Raw genomic sequence first — 19,382 nt, 5'->3', positions numbered from 1 at the left:
GTATGCTACCATATATATACCAAGGTAACGTATTCGTTAAACTATACGGTATGACACGTTGTATCAGGTAGAATAACAGTTTTGTTTGATACCTGATGATTCTTTTCAAACAATCTAGTCGTTCGTGATCATTTCAATGTATCCCAAGCACAAAATACACAGAAATGTATCTATAAGATTAATCCTTTTTTTTATGTTAAGATTACTACATTATCTATTCTTCAGTTTCACGTATTATTTTGTATCTTTGGCTTTTAGCATGTAGAAGAATATAATTCGTTTCATTCCTTTCCCTTAAAAGTCATGTGGAAGTTTTTTTTGCCTTGAAAGATTTCTGGAAGTTCTAAAATTATTCTTGATAAAATTATTTTTAAAATTCTACTTAGCCAACTCTTATCTTGTTAACTGTACCTACTTTCAAGTAAGCAGGTGGACTTTTTACACACAACACTTTTCTCGTTATAATGAAAATAATAGGAATATCGCGAATGGGAAATGAATATTAATAAATAATAAAACACTCAATAGATAAATTTGAGTCACTTTAATGAAGACATATAAAAAAATGCTGTTCGTATATTTAAAACATTTCACAATTTTATTCTTTTCACAATTTTATATTATTAGTGCATTCATACATTCATAAATTCATTTAAACTTACAATGAGCAATTCATTTAGTTTAATTGCTATGGAAGTGAATACAACCAAATTTTTAAATGTGTCTAGAGTAATACAATATTTTCTTTTCCTTTTTGCCTAAACTGTAATATGTGTAGTAATTGTTGACAATTTATTTTGCCGAAAAGAATTTCCTAAATTAAAGTCAACATTATTTTGGTAATACCATTACGTTATGCACCGATCACTGACACTGAATGGTATAGGTTCCATCGTTCCAATAATTCCATCGTTCCAAGTTAGTTTAGGTATGGACCGTGGGAAACTGTTCTGTAGATGTAGTTCTAGTAGTATAAGTCAATGTTCTATTGTGCTTGGTACACGGCTACCGCCTGGTAAAACCTATATTTTTGCATTTCAGAAAAGCTAGCAGACGAATAACAGTCTACGCTAGACGTATGAGATCCAAAGTAAACTCATACGTTAGAAATCACGCAATACATCGATATACAAGCACGCATGCTGTGATTTGACCGTACGGCGTACACACAACTGTATGAAAGCTCGTCAATGAAATAAGTAAGAGATATTGCGTAAGCTTCATTGATAAAAGACGCAGTAAATGAATTCGGTAAATTTCTAGTATGCATATACATGTATTTACATACAGTAAAGGAAAATCAAGTCAATCATTTGTATCTATCGGTATAAGAATTAAGACCATAACTTTAGCACAGTTCTGTTTCTAAATATAAACGATTTAAGTGCTTGGTTGAATCTGAAGTAGCAAGAAGAAAGTTAATAAGGCAAACGTCAAATTGTTGCGACAATTTGCGATAGTATTTCCTAATTCTGTAGTTTCTCAGGAAGTTGCAGTACTAATAATAATGATTCAGTGACATTAAACTCGGTTGTCTGTTTAAACTTTCAAGCAAGTAATAAGGAACGTCTATGTTAGCGGGTAGCCAAATCCAAATGTCATACAAATCAAAAGTTTTACTTTGCTTTTGTTCTTTCAAATTACATTTTATATAGCTCTTTCATTTAAATTGTATTCTTACACTAACAAACGAAACAAAATGTTAGTGCTCATTTTAAAATTTTGTTAATTTCGTTTTTCATAATAAATAGGTATTTTAGTTTACTAATACAACTGCTTTTTACTTCGTAATAAAATTTTTAACGAAATTTTCGATTATTTTATTACAATAAATATAATTTAACAATTATTTTTATAATAATTATAATTTATTTACTTATTGACATGCATTTTACAATTAACTTAGTAGTAATTCATTTTGTACATTTAATACATCATTAAACTATTATTTGACTTCACATTTTTAGTTATTGTAAAATATGTAACTAAACAGAATCTATTAGCTTTCATTCAATGGACACAGATTATTATGGATAAAATTGACAGAAACATAATTTATTGTTATAACAATATGTTATGTATATAGATGAAAAACGTATAATATTAAATACATACAGATTAGAGATGAAATATTTTGCTTATAAAGTAAATAATTGATTGTCTAAATATTTTTAGTAAAATTTAAAAATTCATTAATTTGATGTCTGAGATGATGATCAGTTATCTATTTATTTACAAAATTCGTTAAATCTGTTCAATGGCCTAATTTACAATTAATATTATATTTGAATAAAGATCCTCTTAAACACGTAATTTAAACTAATAGTATAGATTTATTTACACATCATTACTTATCAGTCATAGCTTTACTCTAAAACGTTGTCAAGTGTCTAAAAACGTGTCATATTTTAATTATAATAATACGCTTTTAGGCGCATAATTAGAAATTATAGTTACATTTTTTCGGTTAATAATTGGAAATGAATTAAAATAACCTAGTTGATCAAGACGTAGACTGCAATTCTTTCAGCGTGTTATCATTAGCCACGCTTAATATCATTTATGTTTGACATTTTCTTCTTACAGTAAAATATATAGACACACAAACAATGCAAATAAACTGAAATAGTGCACTGAGAGATAATGTAGTAACAAATAACTTAAAGAAAATTAATGTAACGTAAATTAATAATAATAACTAGTTTGTCCTTCACAATAGATTGTGTTCTTTTTAACAGCTAATGGCTTTCAGCGCCACCTTTCAGAAAATAGATCAAATCAATAATAGCAATGAATTCAACAGTGTCTGTTAATTTGTTAGCTATTCTTATTATATATGCCAGTTTATAATAGACAGATATAATTTAGAGTAATTTTATGTCCAAGAAAGGTAATATACTATACCTATACTTGTACACCATTGAATTCGTTGACATAATCTAGCGGTACATATAAATTGGTCAAAGTTACAATATCCGAAAAGAGAATTTGATATAGATTTAAAATTGTTTGATGTAATTCAACCGTTAAACAATATGATAAGCTAAAGTAGACTTAAAATAAACTTTATTTCTAGTATATTGTAAAAATTCTTATTTAGTCGACTTTTAGCCGTGATATCTTTATGAATTTACATTTTATTTTGATTTACAGTATTTATAACTAATTTTCAATATCTAGTGTTTAATTTCTATGTTGCGACTTTAAACATCCTACGTTATTTTATTAACAATACAAACTAACTTTCAAAGTACATTTTATTAGAATTGATAGAACATAAAAAAGGCATATAACTATAGGAAAAAGAGAAAAAGGTCTTTAAAAGAAACAGATAAATTTCAAAATGAAGTAAGAATTATAGATTTTTTACTCTGAATATTAAAAAAATACGGATATGATTGTTTTGTCTCTGGAGAAGTATTTAAATAACGTTGTTAATAAGCTTTGTCAATGACAAGAGTACAAAAGGTATGCATAGAAGACATTTAATAGGTATCTTACAGGGATCAATTTTGGGTCCTTTTCTATTTACCGTGTATATAATTGATCTATTATAACATATCAACGCCTTTTGTAAGATCAAACAATTATTAATAAATCATTTATTTTTTAATAAATGGTAACTTTCATATAGTACTTCAAATATCATATTGGTAAGAGAAGATACTCTTCTCCTTTTTAACTAAATTAGGGCACAACTATGATCAGATCTCATTCCGTAACAAGCCATTCGTTAATCTGTAATATGTGATAGTGATATGAAACAAAACGGAAGTCTATTAACTTAGGAGTAAAAGGAGGAGGAGTAAATTTTACTCAACCTATTTAGAGTACCTATACCTATAGGCCAATATGGAATGCAATAAGGTTATAGTTTTTGCTTGTATATATACTAAGGCCACACAAACTATTTGTTTCATACCAAAATAACAGTCAGATTTTTATAGTCGCAACGCAAATTAAACCTTATTGCCACTAGGTTCGTTACACACAACTTTCTTGATGCGCTGCCAACAGCGGGGTTCGAGTGGTCACGACCTCTCGATGCGACCTCAGAGTTCCATTTACGCCGCTGCGGTCACCCTGGAATAAATAACTTACGTTAATCCGTTTTTCAGTATTGCACGACATAATTATATTGTTAATTTTCACACAGTGATTCTGGCGTCGATTTAATATTATACGATTTTATTAAACTACTGCTTGAAGAGTCGTAGTCTAGCCTATGGAGATAGTTATTACAACAATTAACAATTAATAATTAATTCAGCTAATAAAGCAGAATTAATAAATTTGAAGCGTTTTGGCCCTTCGTTCCTGATTCGCACTGCGAATATGCCCTTTCAATATTCAGCTAATAAAGCTGAATTAATAAAGCTATCGTAGCATTGTTGTAATAACTATCTCCGTGGGCTAGACTTCGACTCTTCGATTCGAAGCGTTTTGGCTCTTCGTTACTGATTCGCACTGTGAATATGCCCTTTTCTATATATCAAGTGTAACTAGGCACCTACTTGGCAAGCGTGTTTCAACATAGGTTGCATCATCACTAGCCATCAGACATGATAGCATCCAATTGCTAATTTATACATTGCAATGAAAAAACACAAGATGATTTAGTAGCCGAAAATTATGTTCGAAATACATTATCATTTATTGTTATAAATATCATCATCGGCATCGCCAAATTACCATTTTTTTAATGACAGCAGACCTGATGCGCGCCAGGAAATAACGAAATAACTTTGTCTACATAATATCTGCCTCTTTTATACTTTCACTAAGAAAGATAGAACTATAAGAGAGTTAGATATTTAAGCTCTCTTATAATGAGAAGAATATTAAGAAGCCTGTTCCAATGCGGGTTATAGGCCCTATACCATGTTTCATGTACCGCAGCGCAGAGAGCTCATAGGCACGGATAGTGTGAATTTGTTTTAAGAAAAATAAAAGTTTTCTTCCTTCCTTTTTGTCTATACTTGTCAAATCGATATAGCCAGCATATGCCTAGAATAAAAGAGTTAATATTAATATATCGATTACTTACTCAAATATTCAATACAATACAATATTAATCTAGAAATATTTATCTAGTAATCTAAAGAGTAAAGAGAGTATAAAATTAATGAAATGGAAAACTATAAGCTACTCATTTTGAACGAAATTACTTATTGCTTATATTTGAATACGAAATAAACCTAAAAAGTAACAACCATGAATTCAAAGAAATTCTTAATACAGACTAACGTAGAAAGCGGAATTTATATTGAATTACCTACATTCTTGTTTGTGTTCGAATACTTGTATAGGATAAAGAAATTAATTCTACCTTCAAAAAGCGTTCTTTTCAGAACCGAAATTAAACTTCGCGCAGTAAAGCAAAAGCTTTGCCTTTTAAGTGTATTATATTAAACTTAATTTGTTAATCGTTATTAAATGCCTAGAGGAAAGGTTATTATTCTTTTTCGAGAGAATATTAGTCGATTCTTTAAAGTATAGGTAAAACTTTAGCTGATAAATTAACTGTTAATACAGTTCACCGTTAAGACTGAGTGGGACAATTATTATTTGTCCAGGATTATGGACACAGAGATACTGAAGTTACAAAGAAAACTAAAGTCGCACAAAAGTTTTTTTTGAATAATTAGTATTACCTTTTAAAATTGAGTTTGGAACCATTGATTGTATGTCCGCAAAATAAACAATGATCTGAAAATCATTTCGCTTACTATTCCATATAAAAATGTCTTGAAAAAAGAAAAGCTCATTATTTTATAGCGCGACCCGGGACTCGAATTTCTGGATCTTGTAATCTACAGCCACATAACCACTAAGCCAATGAGGTAGAGCAGTCTCTATAATAAGCATTAAATCTACCGCTAAATGTTAACACGCGAGAACAAAACGAACATGACGGATATTCACATGTACGAATGCTTGTAATTTCTATCAAGTTGCTGTTAATTTTAAGCTATTTCTGTTTCGCGAACGCCCGGGACGCGTCGAGCTGTTTGTTTGTGTTTATGATAAACATCACCTTTGTTAGTTTAGTGTAATATATATAAATACTGATCCGCCCTCAACCGAGATGTAGACAATGGAATATATTTTCCTTAGCAATGTTTGTTATTATTTTAACAATATGATGTGAAGTGTGAACAATATTTTTATGTAAAATCTTTTGTTTGGAAGAGTGCGAAATAAAAGAACGACTTTGTATACTTTATATTCATCATTATCAACCCATATTCGGCTCACTGCTGAGCTCGAGTCTCATTTCAGAATGAGAGGGGTTAGGCCAATAGTCCAGCACGCTGGCCCAATGCGGATTGGCAGACTTCACACACGCAGAGAATTAAGAAAATTCTCTGGTATGCAGGTTTCCTCACGATGTTTTCCTTCACCGTTTGAGACACGTGATATTTAATTTCTTAAAATGCACACAACTGAAAAGTTGGAGGTGCTTACCCCGGAACGGATTCGAACCCACACCCTCCGGAATCGGAGGCAGAGGTCATATCCACTGGGCTATCACGGCTCATATCGGCGGCATACTTTATATTATAGTAAAAGTTTATTTTTTGTAGTTAAACAAAATTAGTTATGCAGTTCGGATTCTATAAGTAGACTCGTCAACACCTTGAAGTTTTTGGAAATACTGAGCAACCTGTATGTAAAACTTGGACCGTGTTGGCTTTGGAAGGTTTTAAGCGTGTGGACATCTCAAGCTCTTTGACTACTACGATGAAAAAAAAAATAAGTACCGATAATTCGTGTTGCGTGTTGGATGAGACAGGCGAAGTCGGAGATTGTGTCCGCGCCAAACTGTGAGAGCTGACGGAGTTCTTGGCTTCCGACTTGGCCACCACCGTAGAGTACTGCGGCGGATCAGGTGGACAATCTATACCTGTAGAAACAATATTAATATTAGTTGCTAGCAGACGCTCTGTGGTTCCATTCGCGTAGTTCCTGTTCCTGTAAGAATCTTAATCAACATCATTATCAATCCATATTCGACTCACTGCTGAACTCGAGTCTCCTCCCAGAATGAGAGGGTATAGGCCAATAGTCTACCACGCTGGTCCAATGCGGATTCGCAGACTTCCCACACGCAGAGAATTAAGAAAATTCTCAGGTATGCAGGTTTCCTCACGATGTCTTTCCTTTACCGTTTAAGACACGTGATAGTTAATTTCTTAAAATGCATACAACTGAAAAGGTGCATGACCGGTTTGAACCCATATCCACCGGAATCGGAGGCAGAGGTCATAACCACTGGGCTATTACGGCTCTCCCGTGAGAATAAAGGGATAAAATATAACCTATATTACTCGGTGAAGATGTAGCTAACCCCCATACAATCCTTTGAGAATGTAGGTATTAATTTTTGGGTCTACTAAAACCTCACAAACTTTAGCTTTTAGTACTTAGAGTTTATGAAAGAACATCAACATTTTATCTTTCTCCTAATAGATGATGGGATTTAGAGCTTAAAACCACCGTGATTCTCAAATGCGGTTTGGCGGGCTTAGAATAGAAACACAATTTACGATTTTCTAGCGATCACTATCAGAACTGACAGTTCGATCCCTGCTCCCTGGGCAATCGTCGTAACCACTACTAACACAATCTTTACGACTAATTGAAGGGGAATATGATTATATGCCAAATAAAATTATTGAAGTATTAAAAAAATTTCACTTTCACATATTATGTTGGCATTTAGCTAAATAATTTAAACGATATAATTTGTTTACTTATACAAATTGATTTTCTGTACAATACTTTCCAAATTGAATTAAAGTCACGGGTCATGTATTTTTATGCCTACGGCTTGAATCTAAACGGTCCACTCTCTCTGTGAAGATAAGATCATAACATTAAGTGTAATGGAACACAAATGAGTCCGCCCTTACATGAAAATCCCACACGATTCTTTCGCAATCTTGGACAATCGCCTTTCCTTTAGCCTAAGAGTATTAAACTTAATTGTATTATTATCATTGAGAAGGTATGCTTTTATTAGGTAACCGACAATAATTTCTGTATTTGATCTGTAGGTACGCAATTTTTGCAAAAACTACTGGTTCGAATTTCGTTTTTTCAACGAATAAATAAAGTTAAAAAATCCTACTAATTAGGATATTAATTATTAATTACGATTCGTTCTTTGAAAAAATATAGTGTATTGTGGCGCAAAAATGGGTTTTAATAACTAGCAATAATGTAAATACTGCTCTTCTTAAGTTTGTTTTTTTTTTCATGTAGGGAATTGGGAGCAAGGAGTTTGCTCTATGTACTACGTTATTTATCTGCTACGAATGTCTATGTCTATGTATTTACATACACAGCCTCTTATATCTTTGTTTTAGTATCTAGTAAGTTACTATGTTGGCATAACTGCACTAGACTGATACATATACAGAAATATTATACAATGCAACAACTCACTGTCACCTAAATTCCAAACATTTCAGTTTCGGTTGCAACATAAATCTTTCCTTCAACCAAAATGATAATAAATAACACAATATTCAATCATACGCGCGAGTTAGAGAAACGTGGCGAAATTTTCAAAAACGCATTTGTCCCGCAAACGTTCGCAATAAACCCGCCGCGTCACAGATGTTGTTAGACAAATTGCACTAGAATTTTAAAACCAATTCCATTGTTATATGGCGCTGTCGCCTGGCTTTGGAACTTTGCTTATTAGCTGGATACACCGCTGTTCGCTTTAATCCATTAGAGCGAGAAGTTGTAGACACTTTTTGTTTCCGCGCTTTTCAATTGAATTAACAAGTGTCAATGTGTACTTCACTGTAGGTTGTTCACAACCTAGCAAGCACAAGTTAGTTTTTGTTCTGTGTTGATACGTACTTAGTACTAGTTGTTCGATCCATTTTGTTATGTTCAATATCGTGTTGACCCTTGACTACGACTTGTATTTATGATTTAGCTGCTTAGAGGAATACAAGTTTATTCTACTCATAATGTCTCTGACGGGTTAGAGTATCACACCAGAACGCTGCACCACTTGGTAGTATGTTACTACGTAATTTCAGACCAGAGGCAGTTTTTTATACAGGATGCTCGAGAGTATGTTCCATAACTTCACGGTGTTGACGAGTCCACTTATAGGAACCAAACTACATAACAAATTTTCATATTTTTAAATCTGTACAAGTCTAATTTTAAAGTACAACCCTAAATCAACCTAAGCTGCAAATAAAATCTAGGGCTCTATTGAAAACCGCAGCTTTAGCAAACGTGGTAGTCAGAAAGATTTTAAAAATTATTCGATTCGGTTCCTTAAATAATTCACCTAGTGTACAATTATAAATACAAATTTGTTGAGAAAAAAATGAGTGATGTTTTTATTATCTCTACAATTCAACGAAAGCTTGGTTAAAGATCAAAGAGAGAGTCACTTAGCAGCTTGGATATTCACGCTTAAGTGTCCTTAGGATAATTGAGTGTAAAGACCCTGTTTGACATTAGTACGCGTTACATTTATACAAATAAATATTTCGTAGCATATCTTTCATGAAAATCCATTAACTGCTTTCATTTTTTGAAAGCAACCATTTCAGCAAATTTATACTGTAGTACAAGTACTCGTAGAGACGTGGAGTATTTGCACTAGTGACAAAGAAATGATGCGTTCAAAATGTGGTTCTGGAGGCAAATGTAACGTGGAACTACTGTGATCAGCCAAACACACATATATTACAATTCTTTCACAGCTTCAAATTGAAACACGTCTCTCAACCTTCTCTCGTTAGTTCATACTTAGTAAGTAAAAATTAACTAACATTGTACATATAAACGATAGCATTGTTTGTGGTGCTAAATATATACGGGTAGATCTACAATCCGATTTTCAGATCTTGCCAGTACCTTGTTCAAATTGTCAAGTACCATAAAAAAATGGAGGAACTTCGGACACTAGAAAAATACTTGTCATAGGGGTTGATCACAATTCTTATGGGCCAATTAGAGATAGTAGGTTGATATTAATTTTAGTAGGACGTTTGACGTCTAATTAGTAAGTTGCCTGCACTTGCCTTCATAACCTTTATTTTCTATTGCAAGACCCATTAAAATCTTTTTTTTCATCTTCTTTTCAAACATCAATCTTCTTTTTAAACTTGAAAAACACAGTGATTTTGGAATCACAGATAGACACTTCAATTTTATTTATATGTAGGTAGGTTTTGATGTATTAATGAATACAAAAACTTTAAATAATTCGAAATAGAACATAAATAAAAATAACGTAAAATAGTTCATACTACTACTACTACTATAAATTAAGTTATAATGAAAGAGTGCAACGTTTTGTTTGGTTCATAAACAAAGTTTCGAAGTAGGTGACACCGGGATAAAGCTATCAAATCCAGCCAATAAGGCAAGTTACTAACGGTGCGATGTTCTCTGTTTGAAGTTTCGCTGAACACGCCACAATAAATTCTTGTTACATGTTATATTCCATGCATGGTTCATATCATATGAAGTTGTATTAAAACACATGAATAGTGAATATATTATCACCAAACCAGTAAGTTGGAAAATGTTTTATTCTATAGACAAAATATTATTTAAGTTCTATGTAATTTAAAGTTATAAATAAATAATAAATAAATATACTTAAACAATACACATCACTATCTAGCCCCAAAGTAAGCATACAGAGTAGCTTGTGTTATGGGTGCTAAGATAGTTGATATTATAATATTAATATACAATTATATACTACATTTAAATACTTATATAATGTATAAATACACAAACACCCATGCTCATCACACAAATATTTTCCAGTTGTGGGAATCGAACCCACGGCCGTGGATGCAGAAAGCAGGGTCACTACCCACTGCGCCACGCGGCCGTCATAGTTAGATTCAAATTTGATAATATATCTAACTAATGTGTTTTCTCTTTCTATTTTTTAAGTAATTTTTTTGTCCTGTAACAAATTATAATAAAAAAATTGTATACACCTAGAAGTATCGAAAAATGTTGTACTTGTTACGCAAGAAAAAGGTAGTTACTTTATAAAAGAAGCAAAATAGGGTATGCTTTGTTTTTTTAGCTTTTTACCAAATGAAGGCACGTTTGTACTTTGTTACAGAAATAACAGCGACAGTGTTTTGAGATCCGTCGCTACTTAATTCAGACTCAGAGGTGTCGACCAATAGTATTATTGGTTTGTCAAGTTACGAGGTTTTTATAACTGGAAAGTGTTACTTTCAAATTCGGGTCTATCTTAAGTATCGTGTTAGAGACAGATAGAGATAAATTCGAGACTCACTCTGTCGATTTATGAGAAGATTCTCACAGAATAGCGCTACATCTGTGATTCGGTCTTAAGTATATATAAGTATTCCAATACTATTGGACCCAAATGTCTATCGGATCTTTGAACTTTGTGTTAAATGTTCAAGAAAATGTGCAAGAAAATTCACAATTGTAGCTATTGGAGTCAGATTGACTAAGAAAACAATAGGTTTTGCGTAACCAGCGAAATTTTAAATGACGGCAAAAAATAACACCGTTTGTAACCGACCTAAATCTATGAAATGGGAATGAAAATTGCAGCGCAATTTGCGTATCAACATCTGTGTCGAGCAGAGAGTTGAGAGAGTTAGGAATGCTTTTGAAAAATATAACTTTTCTGTTTAAATAGTTTTTGATTGATTCGGAAATATGGTAGGTGTGTGGATAGCTACGTTTTGCTCAGGAGTAATTAATTTAGATTTCAGCAATCAATTTGACCTCAGACGACCGTAAATAATTTTTTTTTTTAATAGGAACTACTTTTTCTTAGTCAAACTAGACATTGTGTTTGTTTTCTATGCCCTTGACAACATGTAACCTACAGCTATGCAAATTTTTTGACGGTCGGATGGATGAGGTGCGTGATAAAGTACCAAAAAAAAAAAAAGTTTAAAAACCCCAACTACGTTAAAAAGTAGTCTAAAAATGACGAAATAAGACAATATTTCAGGTAAAAGGCCCTACTCACACATCTGCCGCAGGGGCAATCTAGGGTGTAGGAGTGGGGATGACCCTTAATTGCATCCTTAATTGTGATGTGTGTAGGCATGCCGGGGCAATTTGGGAGGATGGCCCTGCGGCAGGGCGGCAGGGGCGCGAGACTATCCTTGATCCCTAAGTCGTCCCTGCCGTCGGTGCGTGTGTAGCGCGATTGGGGCAATTTCTCAGTCAGTTTGTCAGCAGCTGTCACACGGAGTGCACGTACAAACAGCGTAGAATCAAAATGTGTACTTTTATAATATTCATGTGGCATAACTGACTTCTTTTCTGTAGCCATTTCTTCACCCAGTATCTCCTTTTCCTTTTTTTTTGAGGTAGCACCACAGAAAGCGCCAAGGCTACTCCAATGTTTTGAGTGGTCGATAATATGGGTGCCATTCTCAATACGTGTGCTCAGCTCGGCTTATTCTGGAACACTGCACGGCAGGCAAGTGTGTAGAGATACTCCCGATATCGCCACAACCGCCGTGCACCCTAGATTGCCCCTGCGGCAGATGTGTGAGTAGGGCCCTTAAAAATCAGATTATTACTATTTTTTATTTAATACTTCTCCGTTTCCCAATCAGTCACACTAGCTGTGCAATATCTACATCGTCGTAAATGAAAATACTGAACTGCACGAACTGTAGGTAGTCTTGTAAAGATATAGTATCATGTAAGACACGTAAAGCTTAGAACCTGCTCTGAGACTACCTTATACCAATAGTTTTGTAATACGTACTCGTATATTAAACATCAAACTTTGGAAGTATTTCTGTATCCAACTCATAGTAATTTCACGATAGAGGAATCCAATTGTCGAGTTGTTTCAAGAAGGGTTGAATGTTCTTTGAATTTATAACAATGCGCGCGCCTGGGATGCCTTAGGAACTAAGTTGGGAGGGTCGTCACGGGAGACTTGATGTTCACCGCGCTTAGTTCAATAAATTTGAATCACGCCGTTTGAGTGTTACGCCGAGTAACTGTGGGAGCGGGAACTTTGTACTTTCGTCTCCTGTGTTAGCATCTGTTTTACTGTCGTGTGAATTTGTTTACGGTTTGCTTTGTTTGTATGGGATAGTGTGGTATTGTGTTGTGCTGAGTGAATTGTGGATGAAATTCGTTTGTTTTATTTATTTATTTACTATGGACCGCATTGGTCGATTTTGATAAAGTTTTATATTTAATAGGTCGGAGAATATGTTCTATTCCTTATAACCCTAAGTTATATATGTGGTCCATTTTTTTTTTAATATTGTGGGCATATAAAGATAAATAAAACACTAAATTGTGACCCTTATATGATGTCCATTTTAAGGCTGAGTTTGCCCTGTATATAAAAACTAATATAGTATGTAATGAATAAACATGTTGACACTGTGTACTCCACAAGATATCGAGCCATGACTCCATATAAATTAAAAGCTTTGTCAGAATTATGAATAGTAGAGTTTAATATTAAACAATTTTTGGGCGGTTGTGGCTATTTACATGAGTTCAAACGATGTTTAAATCATCATATATAAGCATAATATAAACAAAATGAAATGGGTCTCCTTTACTTCCACAAATTGATGGAATACCTAATTATTGTTGCTTGGGAACTTGGCTAGATCAATCTGGAGCAATCTTTGACAATATTATTTCAAAATGTTCCCTTATATTTGCTCAATGTCGTTTTGTTAACTACATGGTAGAGTTTTTCTGCACTGTGACTCCATAGCACTATTACAAATATCCTAACCTCTATGCGTATCAGGTTCGGCGTCCGAAGGATTACAAAAATTTTCGTGCTCCATAAACAGGTTCATTATGTAAGTCGTCGTTGACCGTGCCGTTTGGTCAGCTAATAAATTAATTAAAAAGCGAAAAATAAACAGGCATTTCCATGAAATACCACGGAAGGAACTTTTAAATTGCCCCATGTCGTGACTCGTTATAGCAGTTGAGGTAATTATTCATCGAATAGCGTGCCCCGGAGACTATCGATCGGCAAATACAAAATACTCTCGTGGGGTAATCGCGAATTACGAGATAATTTAAAGAATAGAGGACTTTATTGTGGTTTCAGTAGTAATTTCATTTCCAAATGGGACTTTTTGGAAAGATTTTTTTTTTATTCTTTACAAGTTAGCCCTTGACTACAAACTCACCTGATGGTAAGTAATGATGCAGTCTAAGATGGAAGCGGGCTGACTTGTTAGGAGGAGGATGAAAATCCACACCCCTTTCGGTTTATACACGGCATCGTACCGGAATGCTAAATCGCTTGGCGGTACGTCTTTGCCGGTAGAGTGGTAACTAGCCACGGCCGAAGCCTCCCTCCAGCCAGACCTGGACAAATTAAGAAAATCTCAATCTGCCCAGCCGGGAATCGAACCCAGGACCTCCGTCTTGTAAATGCACCGCGCAAACCACTGCGCCACGGAGGCCGTCAACAAAAACTAATACGTAGTTAAACAACTTTCAAATCTATTTAGGAAAATAGGTTGTTTTTTGAAACACTTACAGCCAGTTTATTCATATAAAGCTAAAGTAACAGTAAAAGTAGTAAGTAGTAAAGAAGACTTTATTTTTCAGCGAATAAGACCGTCACTTTTGATTTATGACGTTACTTTGAGTGTTACTTGCGATGAAGAAACTGGCCATAAAGAATAACATAATTCTTATTTTCAGTCACCATCGTAATTACCAACTATGTAAGAAGTTTATTAGTACTGCTATATTTTTATACTATAGATGTGTTCGTATAAGAGAATCCCCTGGGTACGAAGTTCCAAAACTAAAAGTATCCATGTATTTATAATTTTTGTGCTAAATTTAAAAGTTTAGTTGAGTAGTTAAATTTTTCTGCTATATTTGGTTTAACAAAAAGTACAAAAGTGCATTCTTTCCTATCTGTCTCTCAAACTACATTAAGAAATTTTTAATTGCAGTCCCGTGGTAATTTTTTATTTATGCAATGGCGTGCCCGCGAGGACACAGCGGTCAGTAAATACAAAATGCTCCCGTGAGGTAATCACAAATTAAAGCCAGATTAAAAAAATATATTTTTCCTTAACCTGTTTTTAATCTATCTATCTATACTTATAATAAAACTGTAACACGTTCAATTATGTACATTGAAGATATTATAAAAAATTTTGTTGGAGCGCATTATACAGTGTCCCGTAAATAGTTCGACATTACTCTACAGGGTGATAGCTAACATCAAGACCAACTAAAATAACGCAATACATGATAACCGAAATATTACGGTTTTTAAGCTTAAAAATCTTTACCTTCAGTGCAATTAAGTTATACCATGTGCTGAAAAATTACGTAAGCGTTGATTATATAGTGGTTAATTAGTCCTGTTTTTTGAAAAAAACTTACTTTGCAGAAGAATAAATTAAACTTTCATTACTTGAAACAACTATTCAAAAATAATTACCCACCATAAAATCAACGCTTAAGTAGTTTTTCAGCACATGGTATGACTCAACTGCACTTAAGGTAGGGAATTTTGAATTTTGTACAAAAATCAAACTTAGAAACCATAAAACTAACTTAAATTACGTTATTTTAGTAGGTCTTAATGTCAGCTATCGCCTTGTAAACTATGTCGTAATATTTACGGTACAATCGATACTGAAGCCGAAAATGTTTTTTTTTGTTATTTTTTGTTTGTCTGTCAGTTTGTCAGTGGTTTTCCGGGTTCCTCTAATGGGTTATAAAGGAGTTGAAATTTTTCATTTAAACCGATCATGACGTCTTGAGTTATATTTTTCTAAAAAGATTAGTGTACTATTTAATATTTGATTTTATAACATGCGACTATAACTAGTAATACAATTACATTACTATTTTATATTCAAACATGTTAGAAATCTATAAAAAATATAAAAATAGTAACAAACTAAAACAGCTCTAGAGGATTTTTTTCTATCACTTGTTAACTTTGTAAGTGAACTGTAACGTGCGGAAGGCATAAATTAATTGCATTCGTTTGTGAAATGCTATTTTTAAGTACACCAGGTTTCCACTCCACAAGCGCTATCGTGAATGTGGTATCGCTAATGAGGTATGTTACTCGATGTTAGTACAAATTTTCTAGATTAGAATTCTGAAACGCAATTATTTAGCTAACACTTTTATTTTATAGAAGAAGAAGAAGAAATATACTTTATTGTACATTAAAAACAAAAATAAACAATAACTTATAATAACACTTAGAAACTAATGTACAAATGGCGGTCTTATCGCTAAAGAGCGATCTCTTCCAGACAACCACTGTGGAAGAGAAAAAAAAAAAAACGTAAGCACCGATTCGGGTATACGCACACAAAAAATAAGAAAAGTTAAGTAATTTAAATACATAAATATTAAGCAATAGTACATAATAATTATACATATACTATACTTAACTACATCATACATATATACAAAGAAATACATATATACATACATACATACATACATACATACATACACACATACATACATACATGAAAACCTGCAAAACATAAAAACAAGACGGCATCTAAGGGAAGACACAAAAGAAAAATAAATAAACAAAATAATTCAAAAATGATTAATAAATAAAACATACACATACAAGCGTAATTTGGATTAATAAGTTATATTAAAAGATCAGGGAGGAAAAAAGTGCATGTTTACCAGCCGTTTGAAAGAAGTTAGAGATTGGGCACGCCGAGTGTCTAAGGGCAATGAATTCCAGAGCCGAGCAGCTTTAACAGAAAAGGATTTAGAATAGAAGGAAGTATTATGGGAAGGAATTTTTAAGATTAGGTTGTCTTCGGAGCGAAGGGAGCGACAGTGAGTATCACTTAGAAAGCTAAAACGCTCTTTTAAATAAATCGGAGTCGTAGGATTAAACAGGACATTATACAAAAAAGACAGAATGTGAGTATTCCTGCGAAGGCGGATCGAGGGCCACTTGAGTTTTTCGCGAAATTCGGAAACATGGTCATATTTGCGAAGTCCAAATATGAATCTTATACAAACATTCTGAATGCGCTCAAGTTTATCCAGTAATTCTTCACTCAAATTTAGATAACAAGTGTCCGCGTAATCGAGAATTGGTAACAGGAGAGATTGTGCAAGCGCAATTTTAGTAGATAAAGGAAGGAAGTTTCGTAACCTACGAAGTGACCCCACGGATGCAAACACCTTCCCACTTACTCTGCTTACCTGAGGGGCCCATGTGAAATACTTGTCAAAAGTAACTCCGAGATTTTTAACCGTGTCACTAAATTGCACACGCGTTCCATCAAAGATTACATAAGGAATATTATCCCAGTCAATACGTGCAACCAAACTGTGACTGCCTATAATAATAACTTGGGTTTTAGACGGATTGACTTTAAGGCCATAAGACTTACTCCATTGCACTATATAATCTAAATCTTTATTTATGGCATCTATTGCATTGGGTAAATCAGCCAGTTTGGACTGAGCATATATTTGGAGATCATCTGCATACAAGTGATAGAGCGAGGTAAGTTGAAGAGTAATAGAACTTATAAAAAGAGAAAAAAGAAGAGGAGACAACACGCCACCTTGCGGTACGCCGGCAGAAATTGTGCACCAATCAGACACAGAGTCATTGACACGCACACGCTGCCGACGTCCGAACAAGTAACTATGAAACCAGTCAATCACATTAGGAGATATGTTGAGAGAAGCTAGTTTGGCTAGTAGAAGTTCGAAATCGACATTATTAAATGCATTGCTGAAATCTAGTAAGGCCAACACTGTGACACACTGATTGTCCATATTAAAACGAATATCTTCGGTAATTTTTACTAATGCAGTAGTCGTACTATGACCAGTGCGGAAACCAGATTGAAAAGGATTTAAAAGATTCTGTCGGGTTAGGAAAAGGCTTAATTGACGATGGACTAAACGCTCAAAAACTTTCGAAAGGAATGGGAGGATGGAAATAGGCCTATAGTCAGAAAAGCAGGAAGGATTTAATTTTTTGGGTAGTGGAATGACTTGAGCATCCTTCCAAGAGGAAGGAAAGCTCCCGGAAGACATGGAGAAATTGAATAAGGATTTAATTATTGGAGCTAGAAGGTTAATGAGAGGAATAATCATCTTCCGACTAATGCAGTCAGTACCAATAGCATCAGAGTTGACCTCACGAATACTTCTCTCAACATCACTATCAGTGACTTGACAGAAAATAAAAGCAGGATCATCAGAAGTGGGTAAAGCTAGTAAATTATTTTTAGTAGCAAGTTTAGTGGCGTCATCAATGACGCAAGTAGAGGAAAAGTGGCTATTAAGCAGATTTAAATTTATGTTGAAGGAGCTATTATTTTGACGCGCTTTCCCAACTCCTAGAGACTTAAGAAATGTCCACACTCGACCTGAATCTTCTTCTTCGAGTATGGATTTGTGGATATGGCGTCGTTGCATGTCTCTACACAACCTGTTGCAGCGATTCCGAATAATATGATATTTTTCCTTATTGGCATCACAATTGTTAGATCTATACTTAGCCTTAGCCGAGTTTTTTTTACCCTGTAAAATTTTAATTTCCTCAGTAAGCCAGGGAGCAGGGAGGTGCTTAAGCCGAACAGGACGTATTTTATACTGAAATATTTTCATACACTGTTTTTGTTAGAAGTCGAACATTTTCTATACATTTTTCATTGGCTATTATTGTTGGGTTTGGGTTTAAATTGCAGGTCATTCATTATCAACCCATATTCGGCTCACTGCTGAGTTCGAGTCTCCTCTCAGAATGAAGGCCAATAGTCTACCACGGTGGCCCAATGCGAATTGGCAGACTTCACACACGCAGAGAATTGAGAAAATTCTTTGATATGCAGGCTTCCTCACGATGTTTTCCTTCACCGTTTGAAACTTTAAATATCACGTGATATTTAATTACTTAAAATGTACACAACTGAAAAGTTGGAGGTGCATACAACGGACCGGATTCGAACCCACACCCTCCGGAATCGAAAGCAGAGGTCATATCCACGGTTATCACGGCTTGCAGGTCTTGCAGGTAATTGTCAAGTTATTATTCTATTACTCTGGAATATATTTTTTTATGTTACGATGAGTACTAAGGAGCAATTTAAATAAAAGCTATTACTCTAAATTGCTTTACACATACTTTAACATATTTCTCAATGTACCTCAAAATTGTATAGTCGTGAAGATACTTTAATGTTTCCCGATATTTCAGTTGATTCATATGGTTGAGACGTGCTATATAATCAAAAAAATTCAAGGATGGAGCGCTTATTTCTATTTCTGTCAACGCATGTGAAAAAAACTAATAGAATTTCAGTCAGTTCAGAAAAATCATTTAAATTTGTAGTATT

General features: G+C 33.9%; 1 protein-coding gene across 2 annotated transcripts in view; it reads right to left on the bottom strand.

Moving 5' to 3' along the window:
- Positions 1-529: 529 nt before the first annotated feature.
- LOC112051631 (nephrin-like) overlaps positions 530-19,382 on the bottom strand; it is a 242,188-nt gene continuing 223,335 nt past the window's right edge. For both annotated transcript variants that reach the window (XM_024090349.2, XM_024090348.2), the window contains exons 16-17: positions 6,765-6,907; positions 530-4,083 (exon numbers count right to left, since the gene is read on the bottom strand). In XM_024090349.2, the coding sequence (XP_023946117.1) occupies positions 3,985-4,083; positions 6,765-6,907 (242 nt within the window). In that variant the 3' untranslated portion in view covers positions 530-3,984. The remainder of the gene's footprint in view (positions 4,084-6,764; positions 6,908-19,382) is intronic.

The sequence above is a fragment of the Bicyclus anynana genome, chromosome 6 (assembly GCF_947172395.1).
Source record: "Bicyclus anynana chromosome 6, ilBicAnyn1.1, whole genome shotgun sequence".
In the NCBI taxonomy this organism is placed as follows: Eukaryota; Metazoa; Arthropoda; class Insecta; order Lepidoptera; family Nymphalidae; genus Bicyclus; species Bicyclus anynana.
This window is presented reverse-complemented; position numbering and strand designations above follow the sequence as displayed.